We start from the raw sequence: 25,705 nt of genomic DNA, 5'->3' as shown, positions 1-25,705 counted from the left end.
TCCATTATTTAGCCTAGAGAATGATCCAGTGCCAAGGTTCAGTAGGAAACTGGAAAAGAACGCTGGTAGAGAGCAGCCCTTCTGCATGGATCCCGGGGTCTGGTGGACAATAGAATAAATATGACCTAGCAGTATGTACTGTCAGGGATGAAAGTTAGCAACGTCCTGGTCTGGAACAACAAGAAGATAGTCACTAGATTGGAGGTGTCAAACCCATTTTCACCAGGGGCCACATCAGCCTTGTGGTTGCCTTCAGAGGGTCGAATGTAATTTTAGGACTGCATAAAAGTAACTTCTCCTACATTTATACAGTCCTAAAATTACATTCGGTCCTTTGAAGGCTACCATAAAGTTGATATGGCCCCCAGTGAAAATGAGTTGGACAGCCCTGCACAAGATCACAGGAAGCAACAAGCAATTTTCCCCTTTACTCAGGAATCTTTAAAACAACATCTGGAATACTTCATCCAGTTTTGCACATCCCCATGCCAGAGAAATGACGATAAACTTTGGTAAGTCCAGTGGAGGCCACCCGGATACTCAAGAGACTGCGGCATTTGTCCTGCGAAGAGAGGCTGAGAGACATTGGGCTTGCTCAGCCTGGAGAAGAGACAGCTTCAGGGAGAACCAAAAGAAGCCTTCAATACAGCCAGGCTCTGTCTGGAAGTACAGAGTGTGAGGATGTGGTACAGTAGTCACTAACTACACTGGGGAGGTTCTGACTGCATATAAGGAAAAAATTCCACATGGGAGTGGCGAAGAACAGGGACAGGTTGCCCAGAGAGGTGGTGAAACTTCCATCCTTAGAAGTTTTCAAGACTCAGCTCCATGGACCTGCACAGGATGTGGAGGTAGAGATGGCCCAAGCTCCCTTTCAACACAAATGGTTCTGTGATTCTGTAACTGGAGCAGCAAACTTCAAAGCCTGTGCTCCTCATCTGAGGCTCAAAAGAGCAGTCGTGGTGGTGCCTTCCTGCCACAAGTCCCGTCTGAGACAATGAGAAAACCTGGCATACGGGTTTGCAGATAAAATAGAACGCCCTGAGACAGCCCAGGAACTGAAAGGAGCCTTCAAAAGAGACATGAATATCCAAAGAAGCAAAGGCAAATTACTAAACAGGAAGGACAATTCCAAGAGCCTAGATTTCCAATTCAAGAGTGATTTTTGGCAGAGCTGAAATGGCAGAGGATGTGCACCAAGCTGAAGCTGAAGGACATGACAAAGGAAACCTCTCTGATGCTGTGTGGCAGAGCATGATCATGCACAGTGAGAGAAAATACATACGGGATCTCTGGAAGAAAGCACAGCGGTTAGTCAGATGCCCTCACTATCACAGAAGTCAACACCATGCTTGTGACAGGTCATGGAAAGCAACCTCTCAGTGGGTACATATGGGCTAAACTGTCCCTTGCAAACATTAACTGAATCTTTCAATTTCTAATAACTAGTCTGCACCTAGACTGAAGTAAAATATGTGACTGCATCTTAATTATAGTAAATACAGCCAAACTACCTACTGCCTAAAACTTAAGCCTGATATTATTTATTCAATATCTAATTATAGGTTTGCATTAAGATGAACCTTTGCATCTCTGGAGACTTTCTGTGGTTTCAGTAGGAAAATGCTCATTTCATTTATGCCTTTTGCAGAGCAGTATGACACAGATTCCTCAGCTACCCTATAACTGATCGACGTGACTTAACAGAGTAACTGAGTGCAGGAACAAGCTCAAACTTGCTCTGCAGGAAATTAATCTGAAATAGCTGTTCCAGGTTACATTGTGTCGAAGCTTTTATTCTACAATAAAGAGTTTCATAGTGATTAAACTTGAATAGTTATTCTATTTAAAATTCATATTCTGTTTTTCTCATGCAAACACATCCAAAAAGATGTAAGCCCCCACAAAACATATCTTCCTCCTCACACTGACTTCAGTACATCATCCAGAAGGGATCACACAAGTCTCACCTCAGGAGAAAGACAGGAACCTTAGTCTTGTCTGATATTTTTTAATGAGTATACATATGCTTTCACATCTGATCCATGGACCTTTTGGTTTCTTTTTTATTTCTTTCCCCAAAAAGCACATAAGCCGGGTAATAACACAGAGCACAAGCTGGTAAACTTACTGTGGCATCTTCTGAACACGACGCTATTACAAAGTCATTGAATGGGTTCCACTTGATGTCGAGAACATTCCCTTTGTGCCCGCATATTTTGGGATAATGTGGGTCAAGCTTGCCTGTCTGGAAGAAAACAAACATCAAACATGAAGTGAGCTATGGAATTACAGGACATTTTCAAGGAAGATCCAAGCCAGTTCCAGCAAGAAACCTCTTCGTGCTTGTTATGCTCCAAACACCCTGGGTGTTCTCTGTCTGTTGAGAATGGGTTTTTGCTGGCCCTGCAAGGCAAGTCTTGATGATATCAATGAAATGAAAGGAAAGGGAAAGGGAAAGTGAAAGGGACAGGGAAAGGGAAAGGGAAAGGGAAAGGGAAAGGGAAAGGGAAAGGGAAAGGGAAAGGGAAAGGGAAAGGGAAAGGGAAAGGGAAAAAGAAGTGCTCGTGCCTTCTTAGGTACACACTGCAGTCAGGAAATCTGTACACATGCAGCAGTAGAGACTGTTGAAGTTAGGAGCAAATATTTGGTTCAGACAGCAGAATGAAATGTAGACTGGAAGCACTTATGAATGAGTTGAATCTTCCACATTTTTTAAAGGTCTTGGAAAAAAAAAAAAACAAACACACCACACACAAAATGCACTAAGGCGTATTGAAGGCCTTACGCCACATGAGGGCTGTGTTGCATCAGGATAAACCCACACTGCAGTCACCGTCTTTGCTACAAAGTCAGGTCAGTATATTTGCTAAGTGCTAGAAAAGGTGCTAGGGAATTTATTAACATTGAATCAGCACCTGCTTCCCCCTGCCAGGAGCAGAAGTGTGAGGAGCTCCAGGAATCACCTTGCATCCCAGACATCTGTCCAAGAGCAAAGCTGAGCTGCCTAATGAGAGAGACATGGTGGCAGGCTGGTGATGCTCACCTGCTTACTTCCATTGCTTCTGGAAGAAACATGAACCCCTCCTGGAAAACAGACCCTTCCATTGTCTCCAGGAGAAGACCTCTCCAGAGGTGGGCCTTAAGAGTGCACAGCAGAAGGAAATCAATATTGGCCACAAAATGGATGTGGCTATAATGTAAGTTTCCCAGCCTTGGTAATTTGTACGGTTTTGAACGCAGAACATGACATGACATGTAACTATTCTGGCTTCACTGGAAAGCTTGTCACATAGACTGGGACTAACCTGCTCTAAACTTGAACACCCAAAAGGCTTTGAAATGTAAAAGACCTTGGTTTTTTAGACTACAGTCTAAAACAATTCCCTTTTATAGCACCAACAATACAAAGTGACTTGGGAAGGCAGAAGACAGATAAAAGGCCTTTAATAAGAAGCGTTCCCCCGCCCACGGTGTCCTTTTGCAGGCTTTAGTGCTCGGTTTCAAGCTGGCAACAAAATGGGCTGGGCAGCCAGTTCCATAGGGATCACTTGATCCCTCTGGGAACTCCATCCCCTCCCAGAGCTGGCTGCCCATCCCCTCCCCACTTCATTTGGGAGACTCCCAGGCTGCCCTGAGCCTGCTCTGCCTGCCCCATCCTGCAAGGCTCTCCTACCCCCATGTCTCCAGCAGGCTCAGCTGGCCCCAGAATGGAGCCCTTGTTCTCCCAGACACCAGTCCCACCTGCCCCAGTGCAATCCTGCAGCCCTGGGACAGACCAGGACCCACAACACAGAGACCCCCAGGCTGCCAGCAAGCGTTAAGTGGCAGGTAGGGCTGATGGTCTCAGATGCACATCTGCATGTGCAAGTGAAGCTCTCCTTCTGTCTTGTGCTAGGGGAAATTTTGTTTCACAGATCAAAAACTATTTCAGTAACTTGATGTCTTATCATTCATGCAGAGGTACCCAGCTTCCACTTATTTGCAGAGCACAAAAATGAGTAGTTTTTTTTTAAAAGTAGCCAAACAGGGAGTTCCTTGACAAAAAGCACTTCAAATGAGACAGCTATGAAAACTCTCCTGGCAGATTTGTACAGGGTAGATTACCATGAGACGTGTCAGCCTCACTTCTCAGGTGTTCTCCAAAGGGCACCAACATATCTCATCATCACATCGTGGCACTGCACTCATATATGGCATCAGTCAGGTAAGGCCTGAGGGGTCATCACAGGTTTCATTTCATAGTCTTTGTCCCCAGAGAGAAGGGAGCAGGGTTTGTGTATTGGAGGTCTATATGACCACAGATGTCCTCCTTTTCACACCTGGTGCTAGCACATTGAAATACTGGAGACTGCAAAGGCTTAGACACAAATATCTCCCTGTCCCTTGGGACTTTGTTCTCATTTTGCTACCTCTTCACTTTATGCTGCAAAGGAAGAGACAGATGCAGTCTCAACTATGTCTGGTCATCAACAAAGGAAAGAGGAAGGCCTTTGTTGTTCAAAGGAAGGCCATACAACTGCCCTCAGAGTCCAGCTCTTTCCCTGGCATGTGGCGCTTGCGGTGCATGCACTTCCCCAACACATCTGTGTCAGACACCAGTCTACACCCAGGCCACACTGTGAGAAAGCAGCTCATCTGCCAGCTAATGACACTGAGCTTGTGTCTCCTAAGACTTGCAAGATTTACAAAGCACTCAGTTTGTTTCAGAGCTCTTTTTCTACATAACCTCTGCTGCTCCCAACCCTAACTCACCCCCAGGTTCTCAAAGAAGAATGGTGCAGAAGGCAAGAAGCGGTATTTATCCACGGAGAGAAGAGAGAACTCTGTGTCCATGACTCAGCAGGAGAGGAGCACAACAAACGAGGAGGCACAGTGAAACAGAGCAAGGTTGAGCCTATATTTGAGCACATCCTGAGGCAGGCAGCCTCTCCAGTAGCACATGCAGAATGAACTCAAAAAAGCATTGAAGGGACAAGACCAGCTCCCCAGGCTGTTCATCCTCCCCAGAAAGTACAGCCCTCCCTGCCCTGGCTACCATCTTCCACTTTTGCTGAACATGATGTCTTGGCTCTTGGGCTTTTCTTCCATACTGTGACATGCTTGGGATGTGGCAAAAGTAACAACAGACCAGATGTCCATCATTAGAGGGCAATACTGTCCCAGGCACACATCTCCAGACTAGGCTGCCTTTGGTTCCCTGGCAGCCAGGGCCACAAGCCAAGAGCACTGTACACTCTCTACCATGGGTCACCATCACAGGAGGTGGCAGCCACAAACACCACCTCCAGGAGCATAAGTTGAAAGTTTTCAGCAGTTTGGAAGCGTATAATGAAAAAAAAAAAAAAAGTAACTGGTATTGCAGCCCCCAGACTGAGAGAACCCCCTTCTGTGAGTGGCTGAGGCTGCTCTCCCCCCAGCATGGGTGAGGAACAGCAGTACAAAGCACAGCACATACAGATCCTTTCCCTGATCAACCAAAGGTGAATCCCCAGGGGACTTCCTGAACTAAACCATCCATAACTCTGTCCTGGTTTGAACCCTTTAATTCTTCCAGAGCAGTGAGCTCCACATCTGAACTGCAGAAGCATTCACATCCGCTGCTAACAGTATGCTCCCTAGTCTCCAGGATCACCACATAAATCAAGAAGAATCACTCCTTACACTTCTTCCCACTCTCTTCACAGTTTTATGCATCTCATTCATCTGTCTTTTTTTCCCAGACTGATTGAGGGCTAACCTACAAAGTCTTTCCTCATATGAAAACAGTTCTACATTTTCATTAATGTACTTCAATTATCCTTTTCTGTATCTCCTAGTTCTACCATGCCCTTGACTTCCACAAGCAGTATTTCAGATCTGGGTGGAGTATGTGAGCAGGTGTTAAGAATGGAAGAATTGCTACAAAGACTAGCCAACCTGAGAAGAGGTGAGAAGACATAAGAATTAATAGTAAGCACTGCAAGCACCTTCAGCTCATTTTGCCAACACTTTGAGAGCTGGGTCCCACCCTCTGTCCCAGAGTCATCAGCTGCCTGCTTACAGATGCAGCTCGGTGACAACGACAAGTTCTTAAACCTCAACACATCATGGCAGAGGGGAGAGAAGTCACTCAGTCAAGAAAAACAGGGTAGTGGTTAATTTTACATGGACTGTCTCTGAAGAGCACCATAGTTGAAGAAGCTGAGTAAAGAAAGAATAGGACGGCCAAGAACTGTGCTAGGTTCTTCAAGCATAGCCAGTTCACTTTCATCCTTAGCAAATACACGCTGAAAAAGTGGCATTGCAATAACACCATCAATTAACTTCTAATTGAAGGCTGAACTTCTGCCTTTCATCTCTTCTGCCTTGATTCCAGAGAGCTCATAATCTCATATCGAAGTTACTTCATATTAGTGCATGCCTAATTTTTCTGAAGCAATAAACATCAGACAGACAGCTTTTCCCTCTCATCAGATCCCTAAGCCATCAAAACCCTTGAACATGGGATCCTGTTTCTGAAAGGGAAGTTTTTCCAGCACCAGTGCTTGAAGCTTAAGAGCTTCATTGCCTGATATCAGTGTCTCCATTATTTCTCTGTCGAGGTTTGATTGTGACGTGACAATAAACCGTGGCAGATGTATTGTTAACCCCCTCTGCCCCTGCTTCTCCCTTCAGCCCCTCCCTCTCCCCGCTTCCCACTAAGGACAGGCAATCGGGAGGGAAAGAAGGACAGAGAGAAGAGAGCTGGAAAAATTACGAATGTTTTACTAATGCTACTAATAAAAATAGAGAAAATAACACAAAATATACAAAACATATCTTTAAAGTCCAAGCAAGTGCTGGGCCAGCACCTGAAGTCCTGGACTGGACTCTGCAGCCAACCGGAGCTGGATTCAGTCTGTCACTAGGCCTCAGTTCACAGGAACGACTTGCAAGGTCCTCTCCTAATGTCGGCCATGAGGAAAACAGGGACAAGATTCTTGTGATCTCCCACTTTTATATGAAGTATCACGTGAACAGGATGGAATACTTCAGTTGGTCAGTTTTTTGGTCACCTGTTTCTCGTTGCCTCCCTCACAAGATGTGCATCCATTCTCAAATTCCTATCAATGACTTTGCATACCATTGCTATGTCTACCAAAAAATGTATCTGGCTTTTCAGAAAAAATGCAACTAACATGAAGGCTTTAGCTGACAGGCAGATTCATTAAAAGAGAAACGCATTTTTAACAAAACCAGGACATTCTCAAAGGAGAAGGTAGAGCAAAACATACCATATTATCCTTTGTTCACAGCTGAAGCCATACTACTAAAGCACCTCTTAGTTTTTGCCCTCTGTGTCTACTAACTGGTTTTTTATTCACAACTGTCCCAGGAGACAAACACCAGAACAGCACAGCTCCTGGTGATTATACAAGAAAGGCAAATGAGAAATGAAACAAAAGGGAGTGCTAAAAACCTGCAAGCAGCAATGTAAGACGTAAGTATACACATCCTGGCTAGCACCTGCCAGGGCATTTGGGGTCTCTTCCATCATTTTGCAGTTCAGATAGTAGCATCAATTAAATCTCCTCTCCACAAACTAGCTCCCTGGAAAGCCTGGCTCTCCTCCAGCCTCTGGAAAGCTGGCTCTCCTTGGTGGAGCTCACCTGGTGGATGGGAATGACAAGGAAAGCACCGCCGCCTGCGCATTCAGTCACCACTGCAATGAAGTGGGGGTTCACAGCGCAGAAGTGGTTGTCGTGGACATTGTGGGTGATGGGCACACAGTCATAGCATTTCTCCTTGCTGGCAGGTTTGCCATACACATGGCGGAACTTGGAGCTGCGGTATTGCGGGTGCCACGACATCTGCAGGGGAAGAAACACAAAGTCCCATGACACAATGACCGAATATGCCAGCAGGGGTCACAGAGCCCTGCTCCCTCTCCCCAGCACAGACTCACCCTCCCCATTTGGGCTCCTTGTACCAACCCTCAGCCAGCAAGCAGCAGCCATGTTTTTCTCTGCTGGTCCTCACCCCTTCGGCATGACCCATCTCCGCACCCTTTGCCCACCTCCGATGGACAGAAGACAGTGCAGGAGAGAAGACAGCCCTCTGCACCACCAGCCAGCTGGGCTGTGCATGCACCCATAGTCCTTGTCACTGAGGTAGTGACACAGCAGCAAGCTGAAGAAGAGATGAATCCCAGTAGCACAGAGGTCAGGAAGCATGAAAGATACAATATCTGGGTGAGGAAAGCCTGAAAGATGACGAGTGAATGAGTCAGTCTGGATGCATGCTTCATTTAGACCTCAGGTGGTTCACAACCAAAAGTCAGTCTAAATTTTGCTCACATGATGGGAAAAAAAAAGAGGTTTGACAGACCATACAAATAGTTACAGTCACCAGTTGTCTTCTTCCCCACTGATAACGATGTTCTGCATATCTTGTTTGTAACTGCACCACAGCTGTCTGACAGACAGCATTTTAAATGGTGTTTAAATGAGAAAATAAAGCATGCTAAACACAAGAATCCCTTCCCACAAAAAGCTTAATGGAACTGATGCTACTGATTTCAAATAGGAAACTGTCCGTGTTGGACAGAAAAGGCAATTCAGACTATTAACTCCTGCACTTTCCACAAGACCTGGACAGTAGAAGGCACATGACAGGGATGATAAGATCCTGCTGCCCCAAGGAAAAGAAATGCAGATCAGCCAAGAAAGTTATGGGTAAAAGAGAGCCCCACACAATCAGCTGGAAGTACGGGCAAAGACTGGGAGAAGTTTTGCCACATATTTATGCATTTAATGTGCATTGGGTGAACGGTATCATCAGTGATGCTGGATCAATGATACTCCAGTTTGAGACAGGAACCCAACCAAGCAGCTTTTGAGTTACGGCAAGACTTAAATTGCTCACTCAGGTGGGTTACCATTTGAAGGGAAGCATGTACTCAATGGCAAGAAGCCAAGTGCATCATTACCTGACAAGCAGGGGTCTAAGCAATTCTAAACCAAAATGTCCTTATTGCTGGCACGGTATTGCATCCTCCTAGAATGACTGCTAAATGTTAGAAAGATGTATTGCTTGATCCTGGGCAAACTGGAGCTTTACAAGCACTCATCAACACAGAGATCCACAAAGCTCACATCCCATGTCACACTGGAAAATCTGGGCTGTGAATGGTGGAAGGACACAAGTTCTGTCCCAATCCCTGCCTCCTCCCAATCTACTGGCACAGCTCAGAGCCAACCCCACCCTGGAAAAATACACATGCTTGTAAAAAAATCAGTCCTGGCAGATCACTGGTTGCTTTTAGAGTCATTTTTACTGCTCACTTTTACCTTGGTATGTTTTACCTATGTTAACCCTGCATTTGTCCGTATTCTTAGCTGAATATATTATTTGTGCAACAAACATCAGGTGCAAATTATTTCTAACACAGTAAAGGATACCTATCCCAAATAAAAATGAGGAAATGCAAGTTACTTGAATACGAAAGCAGTGATCCTGTGAAGCTAATCTTGGAAGAAGGGATGTTCACAGGCAGAATTACAGCTGAGATTATATGCAATTGTTTAGGTCCCCGAAGAGTCCCAGAGGCGCAGCATTCTCAAACAACTTCACACTCATTACAGCTTGAGTGATAAGGTTTACTCACACCAAACAACAACAACAACAACAAAAAACACAAACAAAAAAATTGTATTGTCTGGATACAACAGTTCCTCCTTAGAGCAGGAATTTTATATTCGCAAAAAGAAAATAATTACCTGCTGTCATGTTTTAACCCAAGCTAGCACCATAACCATGATAGCAAATCGCTCACTCCCCACCCCCCTCCCTCTGCCCCCCACCACTCAAACAGGAGAGAAAATCGAAAGGAAAGGGAGAAACCTGGATTGAGATAAACACAGTGTAATAAAATAATAAAATACTGATACACTACTAGTGTGTGTGTGTATATATATATATGAGAAATGGAATATAAAATAAAAGTTACTCAAAGCAATTCCTCACAAACTCTGTCCACGCCGAGCAGCCAGTACCAGGAAGCAGCACCTGGTTCCAACAGCCAATCTCGGAGAGAGAAAAGATGAAAAAGGCAGAAGGCCCAGAGGCTTCTGCAAAACGGCAGGATGGAAAAAGGCTGAAATAAAGATACTCCAAAACAAAACTCCCCAGAACATGTCTCTGTTCCAGCTCTGGCAAAGAGTGAAAGCAAGAAGAGACAGAGAGAGAGTGGAAGATCCCGACTCTCCTTAAACAGGAAGCATGACACTAGTGGGATGGAATACTCTCATTGATCAGTCTGGATGTCAGTCAAGCTTTGCCCCATCCATGCTCCCCTTCCTCGACACCTCACACCTGTTGCCATAATGTTCTTGGCTCTCAGAATAGAGCAGTTGAAAACATTTACTAAATTCAAACAACAACTGTGCTAGCTACAGAAAAGAAAGGTTTCTAACTACATGAAGAAGACACCAAGCAGGTCCCCAGTGCAGTCTGCCTTCAAGCAGCTTGCCCAGATTTGCCCTTCCACTGCTATCAGGGCAACATAGGCACCAGTCACAGGCCACTGGTAGCCCATTTCCATCAACAGTCCTAGCCCAGCCTCTTTGCTCAGCTCCTGTGCTTGCAGAGGGCAGAAGGGGCTCTCCAGTCTACAGCTATGGGTCTCTTCCTTGTTTTCTTCATAAAGCAGCAGGTTTTCCAGTCACTTCTGCTCCTCCTCCTTCTACTTTCCTGGACGAAAGGGGTTGGTTTATTCACTCCTCATTTGGTACTTCAACCATCTTGATCAGCCTCCTCTCTTCGTCCTGCTAGGCGCAATGCCATATTTGTTTCTGGCAGAGACAAACTGACTGAGCACCATGTCCACTCTTCAGGGCTGAAGGTGGTGCAGAGAGACTGGCCAGAGGGAAGAGAGGCATCTCTGCTCCTTCCTCGCAACAAGGAGAGCAGAAAGCATCATGGCGAAGGCAGACCTAGGCAAAAATTGCCATGGCCAGGCAAGAGGAGGAAGTGTGCTTCCAGCATCTCCCATCCAGGACTCAGAGAACCTTTTCTGGTGCAGCTGGCAAAAAGCTGGGCTTGACTCCTTACACAGGTGTCAGAGAAGGCAGCTCTCAGAATACTCTGAGAGGAAAGGGTCTCCTCAGCTTACAAGTGCAAGGAAGCGCCAGTTTCTGATGTATCTCCTGCTCTCAGAAGGAGCTGCAGTGCAGCCTGGAGTGTCATGACATGTCTGCAAAAGTGTAAGATGCCACTTCTGAACACGGCTGCAGTGAGACACACAGAGAGCCAAGCAGCAGCCCAGATAGAGAAGCTGGAAAGAGCTTGTCTGGGAAAAACACTTCTCTAAACGGCTGCTCTGGAGCAGCTCCCCAGTGCCTCTTTAAGAAAAACAATATAATGTTATCTGCTGCATCCATGTACCAGGAAGAGATAACTGGTCTTTCATCTTTTGTCTTCTATCGCTGCAAGACTGTCAGGTCCTCAAAACAGCTTCCTCACAGAATGGTAACAGCTTCCTGGCAGCAAGCAGAGATGGCTGCCTGGGCCACCAGCAGTGTTTCCCACCATTCACTCTTGGAGGGAAGACCACCTTGAATCTTTCTCCATCTTGGATGACTCCTGCAGCAGAGCAGCCCTCACCTTCTCCATAAGAAGCTAATTTCACATCAAACCAGTCCACCCAAGCCATGTCACAGTGGCACATTTCCAAGTTCATCTCATGCTTTCCATGCCCCACTCTTGCGTACCACGCCAGCATTAGGAGATAAGTCCTCACTACTGGGGGCAGGGGGCTGGGGGGATGCAGCATTGTCAGAGCTGACTCCATGGGCCAAAGAGAGATAGCTGCAAAGTCCTCCCTAGAACAGGAGGCAGTGGCACCTCCAGGGGATCCCCCTCTCCCTCATCTTTCTGTGGCAAGCAGGAGACCCTGGTGTGCAAGTAACTTTCCTCAGTTCTTACAAAGCTGATGAGGATCTGGCTGTACTTTTCACCTACCCATCCACATTCAAGGCCCCACCACACTGCAGGACCTTTTCACCAACCTCCTCCTGTGTGACCAGGGCTAGGCTTCCACTTCCAGAAGAAAAGGGAGCTGGACAAGGAGATCCTCACAGTAGCAGGGCTACATCTGGTTCCTCTTCACTCACAGCAGCAGGCAGAGCCCTGGGCATCCATTACCTCCTTGAGCCCATCCTGGGGTGGTGGGATCTGCTCAGCGTTCCCTGCAAGGCCCTTCTTTCTCATTTTTAAATGTTCACTTCCCTTTTCTCCATTTTCAGGTTTTGCCAGTCACACTTACTTGGTTTCCTTCCAGTTTTCTTCTCCACAGCACAGAAGGGCAGGTGGGTACACCAGGCAAAAGAAGGTGAGCACTGTCCCAACATGCAGAGGTGGTCTTAGGAAAAAAAAGCCCACCTGGAGTTGAGTCTGACAAGTGATATGAAGGGCAACAAGAAAAGTTCCTAGAGGTACCACGGCAGTAAAAGGACAACTGTAGAAAATGTGGGCCTGCTGAGAACACATTTGTTCCTCATTCCATGCAAAATGCTGTTTGAAGGGGCAACCATTTTCAAAACTGTGCTAATATGAACTGGTACAAGGGGTGAGGGGGAGAAAGTGTGGGAAAATACATCACCAGTTTGTCAACAAGATAAGGACTGTTTTTTCATTGCAAAAACTTGCACCATCACTTCCAAAATTTAAAAACAAACAAACAAATAAATAAATAAGGTATATTTATGTATCTTATAGAGCTGCAAAATTAAATGTTTTGCATAGTCTCTTGACAACGCTTTCCCTGGATGTATTTTAGGACTAATGGGGTTAGCTGTCTCCCTTCAATGGAGGTCTGGTTCCAATGTACAGAGTCTCTCCTTGCAGAGCCATGTCAGAGCAGGGCAAGTCAGCATGGGCAGAGACCAAGCTCCTGAAGATCCTGAAGCCACATCTCACCTCAACTCACTCACTTGTGGGGCAGCAAGGAGCCAGGCTGCCCACAGCAGGGACAGGCAGACCATCCCTGCACATTGGGCACTGCCCATAGGCAGCATATCCCCATGCTGAGAGACAGCTGGAGCTGAGGGCTGGGTCCTGTCACCTGGTCAAGGAGTAAGAAGATCCCCCATCACTTGCTGCTCAAGGCTCTGGTGCCACTATCCCAGCACAGAGACTGTTGCTGAAATGACAAAAGTATGAAATATCCTGAAGATGGACCATCAACCCTCTGCCAGCATGACACAGAACCCTTTGCATCCTGGAGAAAGGAGGAAGACTGTAGCCTTTGCAATCCAAGAATCAGCCTCCTGCCTTCCTTCCCCATCAGCCTGACACAATTCTCAGTATCACCAGCCTCACTGTGAGGGGAGAGGGAACTGGGCTGGAAGGCGACACTGCAGATTGTACATGTGTCCAGATATTTCTAATCATACAGCTCATGCAAATAAAGTGCTTAGCACCATCCTCCCCTAAAGTGGGACCTTGTGGTTGTCACTCCCACCTCTTCCAAAAAAGAACAATAAGCAGATTTTTTTCTGAAGCTGCAAGAGATCTCTGCAACTACTTCTCAGATCTCTGCTTACCAGGTTGCAGCAGGCAATCAGCACAAGCTTTTGCAGGCTGGACAGTGTTTTCTAGCCAGCTTAGGGCCATTGAGATGTCCAACCTTAGCACTGGGAGTACCATAATCTCATAAAAGGGTATGCAGTGCTCTATACGAAATAGAGTGAAATGCATCAATTTGCTTCATAGTTCCTCACTGCTGGCATAGACAAAGGAAACAGTTCCTCTGAGTCCGTAAGCAGAATAATGCAGCTGCAAGAAGCAAGGACATACAAATATTTTTAAAGGTCTCCCTAAAGCCTCTCACAACAGGCGTTTCTGGGTCCTTGGCTCTGAGCTGAAAGAAGGACACAACATGGGCTACCCTGAGAGATCTGATGGTCTGGAGAGCCTCAATTGAGGAACAGAGGAACCATGCAAACTGGTCTCAGAATGTAAAATGATCCTAGCCTCTTGTCCAACGTCCAGAATACAGCAGAAGGAGGCAGAGATAGTGAAGTTGTGGCTGTGACTTCTCCCACATTCTGAGAACCGGGATCTTCCTAGAACCCAAGCTCTCTGTGAAAATTTTGTCTGGTTCAGTCCCTTGCAAGCAGTAGGGATTCGGACAACTGGCCCAGCACACTGAAACCCTGAGAGCAGCAGAGAAACCTCTGGAGGTGTCTTCAACATGCAGCACAGAGTGCAAACTTCATTGAAAAATGAGCCTGCAATGAGCATGACCATTTCTGTGTATGCACAGGTTAAGTGACAGGTGCAGTAAGCACAGTCAGCAATGGCTCATGCAAAGTAGACAAGGGAATTGACTTAGAATTGATCTGTAGGTCTGCTGCTTGCAAATCCTTTTGGATTTTGTTCCTTTATTTTTTATTTTTTTTTTTAATTTTTTTTTTTAAAGACACAGTCATATTGTCCTTGGTTGGGTCTGATATTATAAGAAAAAACAGCAAAACAGCAGCAATGCTCAGTGCAGTTCAAAGAACAGGTGGGACTTCTCTTCCTGGCAGCTGAAAAGGTGTCCAGAAAACCATTGTGGTACTTTGATACCCTCAAGCAAAACCTACTCAGCCTTTTCATGTTTACCAGACATGAGCATGGAAATACTTACGTGACCTCTAAAGAACACTTAGAACACTTAAGATGTAGAATCTACCACTTGTCTACCACTTGTCTTCAGACATATGATGCAGCAGTATCAAAGGAACTTTGTGCTGCTTTAGCTCTGACCCTTGTATGAGGTTATTTATTAAAAGATATCTTTTCGTGACTCATCCATGAAACCTGACTGCAAAGGTTCTAGCTCCTTGCTGAAGGTGTGAGCTCCTAAAAGGGTTGTGAAGTCCAGAGATGTCTGCAGCACTTAGAAGCAGTCTTGGAAGAGCTATGCTGTGGCATAATTACTACTTTCCAAGAAATGTCAGACAAAACAAATGGGCATATACATGTCCCACTGACTGAACATGTGCTTCACCGTAAGGCAACACGTTCCCACTTGCCCCCTTGCATCCTGCTTACCCTAAGATTACGATTTGCTTGCACTGTGCATTGAATATGTGAGTTCAGGACAAATTTCTCCTCCTTCTGGTGCACAGTATTTTGTGGAAGAGCCACAGCCCTAACAGTCTAGAAAGTCAAGACAATGACAGCACTTTATTCTGCCTTTTATCATCTTTGATATCCTTGGCACAGATAGTGCCAGCAGCTGGAGGGCACACAGGCCAGGAAGTTATTTACCTCACGCCCTGAGGAAAGCCTGAAAGAAGATCGATGGGCACCTTATCTCCTGGAAATACCAGCTCTTGGGTGTAGCTCCATGCACTGTTACAAGCTGACCTTTCTAGCACACACTCCTGGATTGTTCGTGTCCTGGAACTTTCAGACCCATCCACTAGCTGCTTTCTAATGCTCTAACCCCTGGTGGGAGGAAAAAAAATAATAATAGCATCATCAAAACAAGGCACTAGAGCAGAATCAGATCATTAAAAGTATCTGATGTGGGTCAAATGGAGCACAAATGGATGGGTGTCACACCACAGCTGGAAGCAGATAGAATCGAAGTGTCTTTGGCAGCAATGAGATCCCCTCAGCTTACCTAGGTAACCACAGTCAGGCAGTGTAATAGTGTCATTCCAGGAAAGGAGGAGTAGCTACAACCCAGACGTTGCCCCATTACCCTGTGAGCCAGCATACACATCTCAGCAATGGCTGGATGCACATCACGGACTGTGCTGCACCCAGCTGGAGCAGGAAGGAATTCAGGGTACATTAGGGTCAGATGGGAGATGGGTTTGTAACCTAATCAAGAAATCTGACGGCCGGAAAGCCTACTTGGCATGCCCATCTCCTGTATTGCACAGTCTCTAGTGCATGCCAGCCTTCTGCTCTTTCCCAGCCCTCAGAGACCAGCAAACTCCAGCACATGTACCATCTGCCACCCAGCGTGTCCTATCATGCCATGCACACAAAAGCTAACAGTGGATCCCCTCTGTTGGAGGGGAGAGGTGACACCAGAAGGCATGTGAGCCAGGGCCTCCACACGTCCTGCTGCTGGCTGCCTGGAAGGGCACTCATTTTCTAATTCCCAGGTGCACAGAGCAGAACTATCAGCTACCAGGCCTCCATCCACCAAATGGACACCAAGGGCTAGGCATACATGGCTGTCTCTGGAGCCAAGAGTGTCCACTACCATCCATCCTGATTCAGCAACTGGCTTAGTGTCAGTGACTGTGGGAAAGCAAGAGGTGAGGTTCCAGCCACCTGGATGATAAAGGAAGATCAATACTAACATGACCATCCGGATGGTCAAAGAAGAAATCACAGCAACTAGTCAAAATATAAAGGGCCTGGGTGTGTGAATGAGTGGGTCAGAACACTGCCCACAAGATATGCATGGGAACGTGACTGAAAACAGTCACGAGTGTGGTGTGTTTGGGATAATATTTTCTGAAAAATCACCCCATCTAACCTCTTAGTCCATGTCCGTATCTGTAAACCTATAAATTGAGAACTGTTAATAAAATCTGCTCAGCCTGGCCCAGCTCTGCCTAGCTCTGCTCTCACTGCTAACAAGAACTCTGTGTCTGTGCATCTGTCTGCATTTGTATGCATTGTTCCTCATCGCCACAAGTGACAATTTTCCGCTGACTTTATGTGAGGCGAAAGGTTGAGCAATTCCATCATTTACCAACCTACATGTTCTCCATGTATTTTCTTTCCTTCTAGGCATATTCCCTTCTCTGAAAATACAAGCAAGGAATGAGGTAGACTGGTTCTGTGCTGAAATACTTAACCATGGCATGAGTTGTCTCTATTTCCAGGAAAGAATCGACACATAAGTGTGCAGAGAGGATGACGCTGGACTGTGAGCTCCAGCCCCACTCCACATACCTGCACTGGGATTTCAGTTCAACCATATGAAACTGCAAAAAGGATGTGTAGAAGGAAGAGATCATCCCATCCAGATGCAGAGCCAAAGATGATAGTGAACTAAAGGGGTGGGACCTTCAGAAGCAGAGATCATACAGCATCACAGAAAATGAGGAAACAGAAGCACAAAACCATTCAAAGCAACATGAAACCACATCTGGAGAACTCCCAGGAGCTGAACAAGGCCAGTGGGCACAAGAAACTTCTCCTCTTGGCTATACTACCTGGAGCTTCTTCAGGGAAATTATCTGAGGTGTCTGCCTACAGAAGTTTTTCAAGCTAACCAAGCTGGAAACCAACTCCCTGTTTGCAGAGAGCTGGCTTCTCCACACCCAGATCTGCCCCAGGGCCATCCCAGTACCCATCTCTTGTGGGACCTGGCTCCAGGCATGAACCAAGCCCCTATCTCCACCTTCATGCACAGCACATGTGGGGGCCTGGAAGCACACAGTGTGCACCCACCCAACATGCACCCATCAAGACAGAAGTCCTTGTGTGGGAAAGCAAGATGCATGGTTCCAGCCACCTGGATGATAAAGGAAGATCAATACTAACATGATCATCTGGATGGTCAAAGAAGAAATAATACTAATATAATTAGATCACAGCAACTAGTCAAAAATATAAGGAGCTTTGGGCTTGCTGTGGTGAAGTATGTTTTTCATGATTGTAAAGACTTGTGAGAATAGTATCTCAGGCCAGATAACTGCCCCCAAGTACATGTGATGTGTGAATGTTGTTGGCCTGGTCTGTGAATGAGTGTGAACATAACTGAAACAGACACAACATGAATGTGGTGTGTTTTTAATAACAATTATTGAAAACCTTCTTTTTTAACCTCTTAGTCCTGGCCCACATCTGTAAAACTATAAATTGTCAACGGCTAATGAAGAGGGCCTCAATCTAGCTCAGCTCTCTGTTCTGCCCAGGCCTGCGCTCCTTCCTGAACAAAATTTCTGCCTCTGTGTGCATCCTTGTCTGCATCCCAGTGTGTGTCATTCCTCATTGCTGCATCCTTGGCCCCTTCTGTCCCCATGCCAACACATACTAACGTTTCACTGACTGAAGGCTGCAGAGGGAGTAGGCTTGCTGTCAACTCCAGTGATACATCCTACTCCACACCAGCTATAAGATCACCTTAAAACCACTTTTAACGAGTTTCATCCAAGCTAAGCCTCCACAAGCACAATATCACTGTCTGTAGAGCATCACATTAGTTGAGGGGTCTCTCACAAGACTGTATTACAATTCTAGTATGGAAGCAGGGCACATAAAAGCTGCATGGATTGCAGAAGTAGCACTCAATTCAGCCAGTGTAGAACTTCTGGGCCAAATAACAGTTTGTAAGCTCTGACAGGAAGCTCTCTAGCTCTGCCTGCCTTCAGGTAAGCAAAGGTAGAACAGTCTGCCTGTCTCTGTCTCTGATCTCAGGACTATTGCAGCAATCTCAGGACAGCCAAAGCTCTTCTGGAGGCCAAATTCTGACACACCATCACCCGAAAGGACAGACTTGCATCCTCTCCCCATCCAAACACACACTGAGCTGCTCACACTCCCCAGAACACCCCATGCCTGGGCTGCGAATCTTCAGTTTGTGATGTGCAATGTGGACGGTACATGCCACTCACCAAACAATTATTTTCTGTTTTCTTGGGCTGCTCACATCTGAGCAGGGTACAAATACAGGCCAATGAATTAATAATGATTATATTTGCCTTATGCTCCCCCAGTTTCAGCACAAGATGCCTTCCTTCTCCGTGAGACCTGTGGTCTGTGTGGGCTGTGTCACACACCTGAGTGAAAGCTGCCCTGGCATGAGGAGACACAGGCTATCCAGCCAAATGTCTGGACATCTGGGAAAGCACATAACATAACAGTCCTCCAGAAACTTTTAAGTACTGTTTTCTATTGTTCACAGGTTTCCAAACTCTGCCTATACCTTACTGCCACTCCAAAAAGTACTTCAGATGTTCAGGTGATCCAGTCTGGCAAGTTGGACTTCTACCTTTGTCCTTTTTGACAGGGAATCAAGAGAATTTACATTTCTGAAGAATTTTTCTGAGGTCCCAATATGGAAAGTGATACCTTGAAAAGCAGAGAGACTAAGAGAAAAACAGATTTACCACTCATTCCTTTCTTTGCATGTATGGTCAAAAAGACATAAAAAGGGGAGAAAGGAAGGAATACCAATTCTAATGAGGGTTATTTTGAAAGTTATAATGAACATTTCAATCTGAAATGCCATGAAAACTTTTCATTTCCCTTTTCACTTTCTCTTTTGGAATGCTAAACTTGTATTGCATAGGTAATGCTTTTTCCCTTTCATCCTCATCATTTGTAGGTGACGTTTCTGTGGCCAAAAAAAAGCCACAGGGCAGCCTTATTAGTCTCTTGGGAGCACTGTTTGCAAGTATCCAAGGAGAGTGCCACAAGAGATTCAAACTTCCAACTCCATGCAAATAAGCAGACTGAAACGGGCACAAGGATACACAGCTAGAAGGCTCCAGAGGATAAACACATCCTCTCCTGAAATCCCTACATGCACTCAGCTCCAAGCAATAAAAAAAAAAAAAAAAAAAAAAAAAAAAAAATCAAACAAGAGCAAGAATCACTGCCCTTCCTGAAATCTGCCTAGGTCCATAATTTTCTCTGTCCCCTTCTCTCCTATTGTCTCCAACTCAGTTTCATTCCTCTTATCCTTTTCCTCTCCTAAATCTTTTCTCCTCTCCTCCCTGTCTTTTTCTTCCACACAGCTGATCCTCTCAAAATGCATCCCTCCCCATCCTGAAATGGATAATGTAATTTGCTATCAAAAGACGAGTCACCCTGGGAGACTTGAAAAGCTCTTTCAGCTACCTTGTATTTGCCAATGGGAATTAGATAATGCTTAGAGACAGATGACAAGAGCAGGATGTACACAAAGTAGGCTTCAACACTGTACTGAACACTGAGCTGCACATGGGAAACAGGAGAGATATTCCCATTCCCAGTACCCCAGGACTTGTGGAAAGGAAGCAGTTAAATACATCGTTTTAAAATAACACAATTAATATATCATGAAATACTGCTGGTTTTCTGCCTCGGAGACAGCTACATGCACTGTAAATTTCATGAAATGACTCCATGCGGAGAAGACTGTACAAGAAAGCTCCATAAAAAGAACTCCCCCTCTGCTTACCCTGCTTTGCCCACAATAGATTCATACTGAAACAAGAAGACATTTGCTACCTGCCCCCAAACCAGGCTTTTTTAAGGCACAAGGTCTCTGTTTCACAATTTCCACTTTAGACTGTTTGCCCTTTCTTCAGAGAAGAGGCCTTCTTCTTGCCGTATCTCACTGCTTGCTGCATCTCAGCTGGGGTCCAGCTGCGGAGCATGCTACTCCAAAACTCTCTGCTCCTACCTAGGTAGCACTAGGGCGTACCTGGGGAGAAGCACAGTACGTACCTCAGGTCAGCAAGATCAATATTCCTTCATCTCCTGCAGAAGACATTTGTCATCTGTATGTGGTACACCAGCAAGACTCATGTACGAGCACATTTCACTGGGAAATGGCTGTTCTTTGCAGACAGCTAACCATGCCAGCTACGTCCCAGGGCCACTCAGCTAGACTGTGATTGTTTTGGCAAAGACAAGTATCAGTACGTCACGTCATTATATTTACTTTGAATAATATCACTGATGTTTCTCCCACAGAGCAAAGATCTCTCTCCCTGAGACCCCATACTGCAGGACACATGCTCCAATACACCTTGCCTGTGCAGGTAAACAAAAGCATTCAAAGTGACAGGCATTGAAGAAACAGCATGCAAAAGAACTTCTGACTTCCAGACGGCTTTAAAACTTCCAACCTCACATCAATCCACGTGTATTTCTCACCCTTTCTTCTTGCCTTATGCAGAGAAAAGGCTGTTGGCTGCAGCCCTGATAGGAGCACAAAACAAGGAAGTGGTAAGGAAGGTGTCTGCTTGTTGTGCTCATCTGGTGACACTTTCTTGCCACAAGCAACCATGGCTGGATTTCCATTTCCCATCCCACATGCCCTTATTTGCCACCAGCTTTTATGTCAATGAAAAAGGCTTAACTAGAAACAGCAGAGAAGAAAAATGTGTGCCTCTTGATAAATTAAGTATTGCAACAAGATAACAGTTTTCTGCAAGTAGCACACACTCATGCCAAGACGGTTTTGGAAGACAGGACAGACTTTGTTATGCTAACACAGACCAGACTCAGGCATGAGCTCTCAGCCCCTTGGAGCACAGCCTAGACCAGCCATCATTTATTCTGCTCCTCACAAATATTATTCCCAGGTGATTTCACCAGAGCAGTCAGTTCTTCACGTCTCACCCTGTTCTCACCCTCCTCTTTCCCCTTTCATCAGAAGCAGCAGCAAGGTACAGTTCTATCACAGATGTTAAAGGACAACCCCCTGGCTTGGAGCAACACATCAGTGTGGCTGCAGCTTTCTCCAGCTGTGCCTTGCAAAGCCCCAGGAGGGAGAATCCGTCACTCTCCTGGTGCTTTGCACCATCGTCTTTAGATTGACCTACCCCTGGAGACTTCTGCTTACGCCTCTCCATGCATGTAAGTCTCTTAATGACAGCATCAGTAATGATATGGGTGTGCTCATGAACGTCAAGTGCTATGCACCACCTAGCAGAGGGAGAGACAGTCCCTGTTTTGTAGTCTGCGAAGAAGCTAGAGGAGACTCCCCAAAAAAACAAGGGAATTACCACAGTGTCAGACAACAGCAGGTGGAAGGTTTGCCAAGGCACCCGTTTGCTCCATTGATTTGGGACTGCCCTCATGGTATCCTGTTAGCAGCTCTTGCTTCTCCATGATGAAGGTCTCTATCACAAAGGCAAACACTGCTCTCTTCTGTTCCGTCCTGCTCAGTGACATCTCATCTATAATAAGCTCTTCCCAAAAGAATGTACATCAATAAATCAAGGCCAAACCCTCCTAAGGCCATCGAAACTTTGTGTTGAAGGGGTCATGCTGTCCTCTTCCATTTTAAGCACTCGTTGTCTTGAGGTGTGAAAGGTTTGGGGTAAGGCTGTATGAAATACACTGCTGTCACTATGGAGGAAATCTTGCTCAGAACTGATTGAGGAGATGAACATCTAACATGTTATTTTGTCCCCAATAACCAACAACAGCAGGTAGTGGTACTGCATGGGCCACCTTCCAGTCCTCTCGTACCTAGGAAGCTTCTTGCTGGCACACCTGGAAGACGCAGGTGTCATAACAGATCTCCAGCATTTCAGCTCCTTTCTTGAAGGAAATGTACATTTTTCTTTTGCCTAGAGAAGGCAGAAAGCCCAAACATAACTGCAATTCTGTTTTGGGTCAGGAAGCAGTTCCAAGCATAAATCAAGGAGCTTGTTGCAAAGGAGTGGTAGAAAAAGCAGATAAAATAATCAAGTCCTTGCTGTTGGCATGGAAAGATTTAAGAGCATTATACAGAGAACAAGAGTGTTTAAAGTTGCAGCCAAATGAAGAAAATAGAAAGAGGCTCATAAGTTTAGGCAGATTTAATATAAAAAAGCACAATGAAGGAGATGAGGAACAATTTATAGATGGCACAAAAGCTACTAAATTATTTATCAAGCACAACCACAGCAGGATTTTCAAGGTTCACCTCCTATAAGTTCATAATGGTCTATCCCAAAATGTGAGAAAAAAAGCAAAGGCAGCATAAGACCAGCATGGATCAACCAGGACACCATCATGAAATTTAACCATAGAAAGGATACACACAGGATATGGAAGCAACTACAGGTTTCCTTGGAGGACTATAGAGACACTGTCCAAAGATGCAAGGCTGCGCTTAGGAAAGCTAAAGCTCACCTAGAGTTGAATCTGGAAAGGGATGTGAAGAGCAACAAGAAAGGTTTCTGCCAGTACCTCAACAGCAAAAGGCCAACCAGGGAAAATGTGGGCCTGCTGAGAAATGGGAATGAAGACTTGGTGAGAAAAGACATCAAAAAGGCTGAGGCATTGAATGCCTTCTTCAGTTTAGTCTGTATTGCTAAGACTAGCCTTCATGTATCCTGGGCCCCTGAGACCTGCGTAAAGTCCGAGGCAAGGAAGATACACCCCATGGTGGAAGAGGATCAGGCTAGGGAACATTTAAACAGACTGGACATGCACAAACACCTGATGGAATGCACCCACAGGAACTGAGGAAGCTGGCCTGTGTTGTTGAGAGGTTGTTCTTGGTTTCCTCTGAAAGGTCATGGCAATGGCGGATGTCTCTGAGGACTGGAAGAAAATACATGTCAACCTTATCTTCAGAAAGGGCAAGATAAAGGATCTGGTGAGCCATGGGCCCTTCGGCCTGAGCTTGATCAGGCAGTTAAACATAAGAATAAACTTTTCTGCTGTGAGTGAAGTCAAACACTGGTACAGTTTGCTGGGAGATGCTGCGGAGTCTCCATCCTTAGACATGCTCAAAACCCAACCGGGCAATTCCATGAGCAACCTGCTGTAGGTAACTTGCTTTGAGCTGGCAGTTGGACTAGATGATCTTCAGGGCTATCTCCACCCTCAGCCATGCAATGACTGTGAAATCTGCACAAAGATCTCTAGGGAGAGCATCCCAAGGAGATATGGTGAAAGCAGACCAGAACGTCCTATGCACATTCATTGTGAAGGAGATGGGAGAAGTTCCCATTACACAACTCTGCTTGCCACGGACTCATCAAATGGGCCATGCTCAGGGGAAGGAAACAAGCAGCAACAACTCAACCAGCTGACTTAAAGCAACAAAAGAAGCAGGACTATAGTATGTGCTCTCTCATTTAAATCCAACCATATGAGGAAAGCGAGAAGGCAATGCTAGAAGATTTCCAGGGGAGGCTGGGGAAATTAAAATGACATCAAATAAGTAAAAAACAGAATAAAATTAGCAAATAAGCAGATAAAAATGAGATAAACTGAGAGTCAGCACAGCTTTTGTAAATCCTCACCAGGCCTCAAAAGCCAAACTGCACTAATAAAAATCAAAGTCTCTGTGACACAGTGTACTCGGTTTCCCATCCTAGCATGGTTCCTCACCACAGTGATAAGGCAGCAAGAGGTTAACAAGAAGGTCCTCAAATGTATAAGTGGTTTGTGAAAAATGGGAAAAATATACTTTTTGAGTGCTGCACACCTAAGTTCTAAACAGACTCTCACCACCCTATTGATACATCTACATGTGTTCCGGGAAGGATAAATTCAAGCAACAGAGGCAGACCTTCACAGGTCTTGGGAGTCCATTTTTTCCATAGTCTTCTCATCCATTTCTCTACATCTTTCCCTTAGGATGTTTTCCTAAAACTGTCTAGTAATGGGCAGACCAACATCTTCCTGCGAAACTTATTCCAGCACTCAGATGCCTTTACGGTTACAAAACTTCGCCCTGCTTTTCAAAATTAAATCTTCTTTTGTGCAATCGTTGCCCCTCACTTCTTATCCTACTCAGCCAGGTCACAGGAAAAAGGCTATTCCCTTCTTCCTGCAGCAAGCTTTCCTCCACTGTTGACACATAGCTTTGCAGCCTTCTCCAGCTTTTACCTCATTCTCCTTCTATCACCCACATTTTCTGAACAACTGATGAATTTGTCCTCCTCACTTCTGCTCTCTTTGGCTGATCGGTATTTTTCCAGAGCAGTTGCAACTACAACCAGCGTCTATCTGTTTTACTAATATGGACGAACAGATGCGTCCTTTATAATTTACCAGATACTCTCCTATTCATATTTATCATTTTCTTGCTATAGCATGTCACTGGGCTGTGCTCAGCCCAAAATGAACTGCAGCCCCTGGACACTTTTCTGCAGAACTGCACCAGGTGGTTCTGCATCACCTGAAGACCTGAACCTCTCAACACTAAACTGCATCCTGACTTCCCAGTGGTGTGTGTTCAGCTCATCAAGCCAATTTCAAACCAGAGGCCTGTCCTTCTGCAGGCTTCCTGCTCCTCCTGGTTTCCCATTCGTTATTTATTCCTTTGTCCTAATTACTAGCAAAAATACCAAACAGCATCAGGGGGCAGGGAGAATCCTGCAAAACACTGTGCAGGCAGAGGCACACAGCAGCTATGACGTATGGCCCCACCGGTCTACACTAGGCAGTTCCCTGGTGCGTGCATTTGCTGCAGCCATATTACAGGCTGGCATGCTGGCTCTCACCTTCATCCAAGCAATACTTTGTACTAATTCAAGGCTTCCAGGTCTACATTTTTGAGCTCGCATTTTTCAAAAGAAAATCCACCCACACCCTTCCATCCACAAAGTTTCAAAATGTAAGATGAGTATATCCTCAAAAAAGCAACCCTGAAGGCAAACAGAGGAATGTCAGTGTTATCTTCAATTTGTAATACAAACACGTATGAACAGTCTCCTGCCTTTTACAGATGTTTTATCACAGTTTGTGTTGTGTACTACTTCAAACCAAAATTGGAGCCTTCAGAATTTCATCATCAGCCTGCTTGATCAGGCGCCAAATAAACACAAACCATTTGTCTTCTGGTCCAGCTTAGCTCAAACCTGCCACACCACATGGTTTGTGAGCCTCAGGTCTTAAGCTGGGCTCCCATCCAAGCCACGGACGCTCTCCTACACACATCTGCAAGAGAGTCGGTCATGCACCCCCAAGACGCACCTCACTGTCCAAATTCCACTTCTGCTGTGTAATAACACTAACAGGGACAAATTATCAGTAATAAATTCCTTTGGATCCAAAGTCA

General features: G+C 45.6%; 1 protein-coding gene across 3 annotated transcripts in view; it reads right to left on the bottom strand.

Annotated features, from left to right (window-relative positions):
- The window catches only part of CORO2A (coronin 2A), a 57,765-nt gene that overhangs the window by 14,354 nt on the left and 17,706 nt on the right, over positions 1-25,705 (bottom strand). For 2 of the 3 annotated variants that reach the window (XM_065046289.1, XM_065046287.1), the window contains exons 2-3: positions 7,632-7,832; positions 2,132-2,248 (exon numbers count right to left, since the gene is read on the bottom strand). In XM_065046289.1, the coding sequence (XP_064902361.1) occupies positions 2,132-2,248; positions 7,632-7,832 (318 nt within the window). Of the gene's footprint in view, positions 1-2,131; positions 2,249-7,631; positions 7,833-20,418; positions 20,561-25,705 lie in introns of those variants that run through there. The other variant, XM_065046288.1, reaches the window with a different exon arrangement.

This window comes from Columba livia, chromosome Z (assembly GCF_036013475.1).
Source record: "Columba livia isolate bColLiv1 breed racing homer chromosome Z, bColLiv1.pat.W.v2, whole genome shotgun sequence".
In the NCBI taxonomy this organism is placed as follows: domain Eukaryota; kingdom Metazoa; phylum Chordata; class Aves; order Columbiformes; family Columbidae; genus Columba; species Columba livia.
The sequence above is the reverse complement of the archived record's forward strand: the minus strand, read 5'-3'. Positions and strand labels throughout refer to the sequence as shown.